We start from the raw sequence: 9,157 nt of genomic DNA on the forward strand, positions 1-9,157 counted from the left end.
GGTTGGTGAGAGGTTTTTAACATGGGAGGCAAATCGTAACAATGAGTATCAGTATGCAGTCCCCTGTTTGAGCTGAAGAAGGGCTCGGCGTTCAGGTGGCTTTAGAAAGACTTTGTAAGGAGTGCCACACACCATGGTAGATTACCCGGAGATAAAGGTCTACAGTATTCCTTAAAAGCTCCAGAAAAGAGAGGTTTTGTTTTATTGCTTTTCCTGTCCCTGTTAGGGGGCAGGGACAGGAGGAGGGAGAGAAGCAGTCCCTCCCAGAAGCAGCGTCTGCATAAATGACCCTCCATGTCCCTCCAGATTATTCTACATTAATTTTTAAATATAAGCTGCTGTACACTTGTGCTGTTTCTTACAAAGTCTGATTTTGTTTTTTCTGAAACAGGGAAAACTACAGAAAATTTTCAGTGCTTTTCGGCATTTAATTAATACAGCAGGAGTCCCCAGGCAACAAACTTCACTACAGCGTATGAAATGTGAGATACTGTGCACATTTTTTTTTAATGTATGGTTTGTTTAGCAGCCTCTGGGAATTACAATTCTATGGCGAGCCTACCTTAAGTTTTATTCGGAATAACACCTAAGCTAACCTGCTAAATTACTACTCAACCACAAAAAGGAATTCTTTTGGCACATGGTATAGTCATAGAAGTACAATACTGCAAAGCTATAACTTGAAAGTTTTTTGAGTTCAAAATACAATTCCAGTTGGGAAAATAGGTACAAATAAGACCAGACTTTTACAGGACAACAACACAACTAGTCAAGCAGAAGTTAGCTCTCGGTCGGCAGAGCTGAGCAAGTTGCACAGTTACCTTTAGAAACACATCCCTCCAACCGACCAGGTGTCAATCTTCTAAAGGAGCTCCTGCAATATCCCTTTTTTCTGTCCTAGGTTCCCAAAATTAGAAGCGCACACAATCAGCTCTCACTGTACGGCATCATGCAATAACCAGAAATGATTATGGTGCCTCGTAGCACTGAGAGATAAACTGCCATAAAGGTAAATACTAAATCATGACCGATTCAACTGAGCTGTTTACAATAAGCTATTATTTTCTTGAAAAATGGTACCTGTATTAGAGCTATATGATGACACCGGCTTAAACAGAACGCTAAATTAAGTCAGCAGAAAAGCCATTCTCCAAAGCAGTACGGATAAACAGACCGTCATTGCTTCATTTTAGCGTATTAATGTAAACCTGAAGCTGCAAACAAGCGATTCGAATGTAAGTTATTCTTGGCCAAACGAAGCTACTTTGTGCTGCTTTGTCAAACTGACTGCACTGTCGATACAGGGACCACCGGACTCGTGTGGCTATTTGGACATCATTAAAATGAAATGAGTTTAACAAGCAGTTCCTGGGCCCCACGAGTCACACTTCAAGTGCAGTGGGGGCAGGTGGTGGCCACCACACTGGACAGCAAAGAGACCGTGTCCACCAGGGCTGGACATAGATGCCAAATACACAACAGCTACTACTGAGAGACACGGGCCAGTTCAAGTCCTCTGGCCCCCAGCGTGGCACTGCAGAATACTGGGCGCGCTTTGTGCGCAGGCATTTTTAACTTACCATTTCAGCAGCAGGTAAAAACAGGAGTCTTTATAAAATCGTATCTAAAAAGCACAGTGAAGGCTTTCAGAGTTAGCTAAGCTCTTTCATAAAAAGACTGTTTAACGGTAATACTTCGCAACATGAAAGTAATGAAAAAAAGATATCTGATATAACTTTAAGTAGCTGAGAGCTTCTGCTGTTAATAATTAGTTCTCTTTGACAATGAAACACGAAGAGAGTGGCTCACGAAAAACCCGTGCTCTCAAACTGCAAATGAGCCCTTGTTGAGTGAAGAGAAACAAGGTGTCGAGTATTGAAGATCAACTGGTGTCTCCTCGCCGAGCGGTGGCAGTATCACAGAGACAGCGACTGCGGCAGGTACTAGAAAAAGAGTGAGGTCAGCGCACCCCCTTCTGCAGCACCCATCATTACCTCTACTGCGATGCTCAGCGCCGTCTACTTATTTTTAGTCAGCCTACTAGCGTGCACCTTCCCCTTCTGCTGCTGGGCCCAATTATCACTTCACGTCCCACATGAGAGAAAAATCACTTGATTTTCTACCGCTGGGTGAGAAAATACAGGAACACAACTTATTTGCACATTTTTAATAGAATGCAGTCTAACACCGCAAAGTGCTCCCTCCCTTCCGAATGCCTTTAGAAGCAAACCGAGGGACGCGCTCTCAGTGCCCCAGTGCTGTCCACTTCAAAATGGTTACAGTGGTCATCCTGATACCAAGGTCACATCCCCGCCACAACAAAAACGCGTATCAAGGCAACTATCTACATTCCAACACTGTCCAGTTTCTTGTAGGAAGCATAATGCTTTTCCTGGTACGTCAGTGAGGCTTTTCAAAGGAAATTCAAAATCTCCCTCAATGCTGGGAATAAAATCCATATTCGAAGCTAGAGATGAGAAATATATCTAAGAAAAGTCTTATTTGCAAGTACCCAAAATATTACAGGATAAAGACATATATACCATGAGCTTACTAAATAAAAATCTATGTTCATGTTTCTATATTGCAAGAAGAAAAATCTCAGTGTAACCAATCTTGTAAATCCAGGAGCTCTTACATAGCATCTATTCCAAGCTCGGCACCGAACTAGTTACTTCAAAAGCGGTAACCCTAACCTCTCAACCACCCCAAGGACGCAGTACTATTATTATCCCCATTTTACGGATGATGAAACTAAGGAACAAATTGTTAAAGAAGAAAAAAGGCCGATGGTCACGGAGGTGGTAGCGGAGCAAATACTGAGGGCTAGGCTGGCTTCAAAGGTGGTGGGCATGCCAGCACACCACACTGCCCGTCTCTCTGTAAACCTCCCGCTCTGACATCAGAAAGGCCGTCGGAAAGCATCACACTGCTAAATCAAACATGGTCTCCAGAGCTCCCTAACTTTTTACAAATCCTGGTGATCTGGCATGCAGTTGGGAGGAGGAGGCAATAGTGTCAAGAAAGCCCAAAGGAGATCTTGACATAAAGCTGATCTGTAAGGAAGAAATCATACTGCAGCAACCAACACTTGTCTTGCTCCTATTCGTAGGAAAAACGCACAGCCAGCCAACAGGAGTTATTCTGAGGCAAAGAAATGTAAATCCCAGGAACAAACACTTTAACAGCAAACTCCTTCCCGCTTATCTATCATCTGTACTCATTGGACATTCACATCACATGCCTAACTTCATAACCAGGCGTTAGACCAAAACAGGACACGTACTTCTATTAACACTTTCAAGTTCCTTGGCTCCTGGCAGGACAGAAGATCCCAAACTATCTAAACCCAATGATCAATTCCGATAAATTCAGTTCGTTCCCTGCATGAAGGTTCGGGATACCTCCCCACCACACAAGTGGAGGGGGCCAGGGAACAGAATAATTGGACTCTGCGTCTGTGACGGCAAATAAAACGTGTGCTCCCTCCAATCCACAGACTGCAGAAAAGTAATCGTTGCTTCTGTGTTGGGACAATTGCAGCCATGAGAAAACTCCAAGACGACCCTGCCTCGGTGGGAAGGGTGCAAAGACAACTTCCCGGAGAAAACGCACTGCTGGGAAGTCTGCAGAAGCCACTGCAGACTCCCAGACTGTGCGGCCGTTGCAGGAAAGAGGCATTTCAAAAAACGCCTCAAGCCTGCTGTACACCTGTGGCCTGGTGGCCACGTCCGACGCCCGTGGAGCCCGGGAGGAACTCACTAACCCTCCCAGGGCCAGCAGGCACAGACGGTTCACTGCGATCAAAAACTCTGCGACTGCACTTAATAAAACCAGTTTTCCAGAAAGAGAGAGAGCGGCTCTGCTGCTATTGCAGGCACCGAGATCGAAATTCAATTAAAAAGCAAGCAAGGGCTCTCTTTTCAGTATGTATATTTCACGCCAACGAAAACTTGTTTGGTTTTTATTTTGTTTTTAAGACAAAGCAGTAAGATTCTCGGTTTCCCTGCTTCTGACCTTCAAGAACTGCAAAAAGTCAGAACCCAGCCAGACGGAAAAAGTTTGAGTGGCTGCTCTGGAGCAGCTACGGGGACCCCGTCCCGAGCAGGGTCTCCCCGCTCCCGCCCGCCCGGGCGCGGGGTGGGAACCCGCAGCGCGGAGTCGCGGCCGCTCCCCGAGGTTCCCAACACACGGGCCCCCGCCACGCGTGCTCAGGCCCCCGCCCGCGACCCCACACACTTCTGGGCCCGACGCCCCGACCCCAGCCCAGCTGCCCGCTTACCGGCATCATCTTGGACCCGAACCGCATCGAAGCGGGTGGCCGAGGGAGGCCTGGAGCCGAGCCGAGGCGCCCCGGGGGTCGCGGGGTGCGGGGGAGGGGAGCCCGGAGCGAGGCCGCCCGGGAGGCGGCGGACCTGTTGCGAGGCGGCGGTGGGTGGCGGGGCGGCGGGGCGGGGCGCGCGGGTCCGCACAGCCCCCTCCGCGAGCCGGGGCGCCTCCGAGCCCCGGGCCCAACCCCCGCAGGGCTCCGGCCGCGGCTTTGTCTCCTCCGCGCTCGCGACCGCCGGGCTCCCTCCTCCGCTCCGAAACCAACTAATCCCGGGGCCTGGCCCCCTCCGGGCCCGCGCCGGCTCCGCCTCCCGCGCCGCCCGGCCCTCCGCTGGCGGCGCGCGCCTGGGGGAGGGGAGGCGCGGGGCCGCGGGCGGCTGGAGGCGGAGCGGCGGGCGCGCGCCGGGCCGGGGACGCGCCCTTCCCTTTCTTCGCGGCGGAAGCCGTGCCATCGGGGGCGCGCGGCGGAGCGACTGGAAGGCGCGCCTCCTGGCGGAGCTGGGGGACCCGGGAGGAGCAAGGGGTGGTTGTCGCCGCTGCTGCGTCCGACTGTGCGGGGGGTGAGCCCTTGGCTTTCGGGATCCCCGGGTCCTGCCTCGGCGCCCGGACTGTGCCCACCCCCTCGGCAGCTGGGCTCGGGGGGAGCGAGGGGCTGCACGTGGGAGGTCCTGCGGGCCGCCGGGAAGACCGATCTCCCCGGAGGCGGCGAGGACCGCCAGGTCCGGACGAGATCGAGATTCGCGGCGGCGGTTCGGCCCGTAGCACCTTCCCGGAGTTCCTCGGGGGAAGGAGCTCTCAGCTTTTCATCTCATTAGCCGTGGCCCAAATTCTAATTTCAAACTCCTGCGTGACTTTCTGTAATTTGCAGAAAGTACGCTTCACCGTGAGTCAAATGGTAAAATTTTATGCATATTTTACAATAAAAATAAATAAAGCCCCGCAAAAAAGGTTAAGAATGTGTCAAGCGGCATTCTAAGGAGCTTTTTTCCCACTGCTCAAGAGTATCTTGGATTCCGTGCTCTTCTCGCAGGGAGAGCGGCGAGGGCCCGGGAAACTGCAGGGGCTCACCTCGACGGGGCAGCAGAGCTCGTTCTGGCACCTCTGCCACCTTGCAGGGAGACAGACTCCAGGAACCCTCACTCCCCGAGCTCCCGTTCTGGTACAACCGTCCGCGCAGCCCCACTCAACCTCTCTTCGCTGGCGGTCTCAGTAGTGGCTTAAAGCACCTGGATTTCCCCAGCTTCAAAGATGGACAGTTCTTGGTGAGTCCAACAAACCCCTGACCAGAATCTCCATCAAACTCCACATTGCTCCACATCTGGAAATACCCAGCTGTGGCTAATGTATTTACCATTCCAAGTTCTCCAAAACTCTAAATTCTAGTTATTTTAAGACAATTGTCCCGGTGGTAAGTAAAGGGAATGAATCCCTTCATTGGTTCAGTAAATATTCATCAAACACCTACCCTGTGATGGGTATTCTTCTAAGTGCTGGAGAAAAAAACATCTCTTTTTTTCACTTTTTTCAATTTTTGGTCACCCAAAAATTGAAGTGACCAACACACAGTAGTGAATTCTACCTAATATGAGCATTGGGAGCCCTGGCTTATTAATAAGACAATTAAGATGGACATAGAAGCAAAGAGAGGACTTGGAATAAGACGGTCCCATTCTATTTATCTTCTGCCTGTGTCACAAATGACCTACCTGAGGAGAGGGAAGGAAAGAGGGACAGCAGCTGGCACTCTGTCCCGAAACTCACTTCCAGCCAAATGAGAATTCCCTGCTGCCAAATAGCAGGTATGTTTATGTTGAGGGTTTTGTTTTCTTCTCTCTTTTTTTAGATCCTAGAAGCATGTAACGAACAAAAAGAAAACACTGTCTGAGCTTCAGTTCCATTCCTTCAATTCTACGCCATTCACCAAAGGCTCTTTGGGGGGTTGTTTTCTCCCTTCCAGCTTTATCTCCCCTCCCCCCGCCCCCACCTGTCTAGTGGGTCTAGAGCCTCTTCCTGCTTCTCCCTACTCTGTAATTCTGCACTCAAGACCCAGTCTGAGAAGTCAGGCTACCAGCAGCTGGGTGCGGAGCTGCCTTCTCTCTGGACCTCACCTCCCCCCCCCCCCCCCCCCCCCCCCGCGCAGGCACATACAATTCATTGCTATCTGTTTGGCTTGAGTTCAGGGGTTTGAGTTCCCAACTGTCTCCCCATTTCCCACAGATGTTCCAACGCTGTGTCCTTCTCTCCTTTCAAAAGGCCAATTCCCACGTTCCTTAGCCAATCAAACAGAGGCTGCGGGGGGCTTTCACTCCTGTAGCTCATCCCCCCCACCTCCAGCCACGTGCCTACCTCTCTGCTTCATTCCCCCTGACGTGTTTGACGTAATACTCTTGTGTGTTTATGTTTTGCCAGGCATAGTTCTAGACTCTGGAGATACCACAGTCAACAAAACAAAGACTCTGCCTTCATGAAGCTTATATCCTAGTTGGGGAGCTAGACAACGAACGAGTGAGGTAATGATAAGTACTATGGAGGGGGGGAAGCAACTGGGGAAACCTAAGAGCATAACGTTTCTGTTAGGTAGGGAGGTCAGAGAAAGTGTCTGAGCGATGAGGCAGAGTAGGGGACACACTCTAGGCGGGGGAAACAGCAAGGGCGAAGGGCCAGGAGTCCGTAGCTTTTCAAAGAAACAGCAAAGCCAGTGTGCCTGGAGCTGAGTGAACGAGGAGGGGCGTCTTAAGAGAGATGGACGATGTAGCCGGGCCTGCATCAGGTAGGGCCATTTAACGTTTCACCACTTAGCCTCCCTCGGGAAACCTCGCATACTCTGTGTTTACAGGTCTCTTCGCCTACGAATGTATTCAGTCCTCGCCTGCATTCCCCTCCAGCTGGCGGTAATTGAAAAGAGAGCGATGGGGCAGAAGCTTGAGTTTCAAGCCTGCTTGTGTGTATCCACGCTTTCCCCTCGGCTTTGAATACCTTCCCGCTCCCCCTGAATGATGAGCATCTCCTCACGCCTACAGTGCCTACCTGAATGTCATTCTTGGAAGTCAAGTTTGATGTTTCTCAAACAGAATTAATCAATATCTCACCTGTAGTCCATAGCAGTATTTTAATTATTTAATTAAATGTAATTATTAGTAATTTAAATTTACTTATTAGTCATTTAAATTTATTTATTCATAAATAAATTTAATTATTATGGCACTTATATATGATACAAGGGGGGAAAATCCGTCCCCAGCTAGACCCTGTGGCAAACAAACAAACAAACAAACAAAAACCTGTGGGTCGCTCACTTGTTCGTGTATCTTCAGCCCTAACATTATGCCTGGAGCATGGAAGGTACTCCCTAAATGTAGACTCGGTGGTATTTACCTGCAGTTACCCGAGCTCTCCTCTCTTTGTGCTCGCCCAGCAGGTTCTCTTCCTGACTCCTGTGATGGCCTCAGGCAGGTCTGCCTGCAGCCTGCCTTGCTCCCTCCAATTTTTTTCCACCTAGGAGATGGCGAACTCCAGGCCAAACGGGGCTCTCCTCCTGTTTTTGTATTGCTTCTGAGCAGAAACGATTTTTACATTTACGGGTGGGGAGAAAAAAAAACTTAAGAGAAAAATTTGTGCCGTGAAAATGACATGGAATTTACATCTCACTGTCGTGAAGTACAGTTTTATTGGAACACAGACACTCCACCTGTGCACAGATGGTCTCTGGCCGCTTTCACGCTCGAAGAGCCGAGTTGAGTAGCTGTGACAGAGGCTGCTGTGACCTGCGGAGCCTGGAATATCTACTGTCTGGCCCTTTAAAGCGGAAGTTTGCTGGCTCCTGCTCTACGGAGCAGCAGCAACGATCTTCCCAGCAGAAATGTAATCCAGCCCATGCTTCAAACTCTTCAGTCAAAGTGGATGGGCGTATGGACGGGGCAGGACCGAAGGCTGAGCATGTTGGGGCCAGATGGTGAGCAGTGCGTGGAGGCCTTAGTATACTTTTGTCTTCTTGTGTTTGCTCTAAATTCTAGCTAGTAAAATGTGTTTTTTTTTTTAAGTTAAAAAGAAATGCTTCCAATTTCTTTCTGTTTCTGTGAGGATGCCATGCTGTTCACATGGCCTCCGAGGGTCCCCTTCCCCCCCTGGGTCTGGCTCACACCCACTCTCCAAGACAGGTGGGGTAGGAAGGAGGAACAGCACATGTGCACCCCCTACATTCGTGACAACGATCCAGCGTTGGTGACTGGGCAGCATGAACCCCGTGGAGACATCTGTCCTCGCGATTGACTGGACCTTGATCTGGGTGAAGCCGCTCCTGGTGTCTATGACACGAGGAGCCCGTGCATTCTCATCTTCCATTGTCAGTGCTGCCCGTACACTCCCTAGCTTCCCACTGACGCACCTGTCTGCCTCTCGGCTCCATCCCCGTCTGCGGCGGCACTCACTGAAGTCACCAGTGACCTTTATTTCCCTGATGCAATTACCATGTCCAGTTCTCGACCACTTTGACCTTCCAGGAGCACTTCGCTGTTGCTCATTCCTCCTTCTGCAAACACTCTTTTCCCTTGACATTTAAGATGAAGCGCTCGTGCTTCTCCGGCCTCCTGACCGCCTCCCCTCCATGTCCTTTGGGGGCTTCCTCTTCCTCACCAGCCTGTACATGTTGACATCCTTGAGGCTAGCCGTGTCCTCTCTCCATGACTGCACTGCCTTCTTCCTGGACAGTCTCATCCATACTCTTCACTGCCATCTGCACAGGGGTCAAATCTTTCTATCTCCAATCCAGATCACCTCTCCAGGCTCTAGAACTGCACCATCCCATGCAAAGTCACTAGCTACATATAGC

General features: G+C 50.2%; 1 protein-coding gene and 1 long non-coding RNA gene across 4 annotated transcripts in view; one reads left to right on the forward strand and one right to left on the reverse strand.

The window, feature by feature from the left end:
* Positions 1 to 4,592, reverse strand: part of TP53BP2 (tumor protein p53 binding protein 2) — a 51,795-nt gene extending 47,203 nt beyond the window's left edge. The window contains exon 1 of the mRNA XM_053912707.2: positions 4,283 to 4,592. Within this exon, the coding sequence (XP_053768682.1) occupies positions 4,283 to 4,309 (27 nt within the window). The 5' untranslated portion in view covers positions 4,310 to 4,592. The remainder of the gene's footprint in view (positions 1 to 4,282) is intronic.
* A 173-nt stretch (positions 4,593 to 4,765) lies between these two features.
* Positions 4,766 to 7,462, forward strand: LOC112318899 (uncharacterized). 3 transcript variants are annotated; one of them, XR_011650510.1, is made up of 5 exons: positions 4,766 to 4,889; positions 5,360 to 5,591; positions 6,173 to 6,267; positions 6,739 to 6,839; positions 7,166 to 7,462. It is a non-coding gene; the product is annotated as an uncharacterized lncRNA (long non-coding RNA). The 3 variants fall into 3 exon arrangements; XR_008425301.2 differs by lacking the exon at positions 6,173 to 6,267; XR_008425302.2 differs by lacking the exon at positions 6,173 to 6,267 and having other exon boundaries at positions 4,771 to 5,224.
* The last annotated feature ends 1,695 nt before the right edge of the window (positions 7,463 to 9,157 follow it).

Source organism: Desmodus rotundus, chromosome 10, assembly GCF_022682495.2.
Source record: "Desmodus rotundus isolate HL8 chromosome 10, HLdesRot8A.1, whole genome shotgun sequence".
Classification (NCBI taxonomy): domain Eukaryota; kingdom Metazoa; phylum Chordata; class Mammalia; order Chiroptera; family Phyllostomidae; genus Desmodus; species Desmodus rotundus.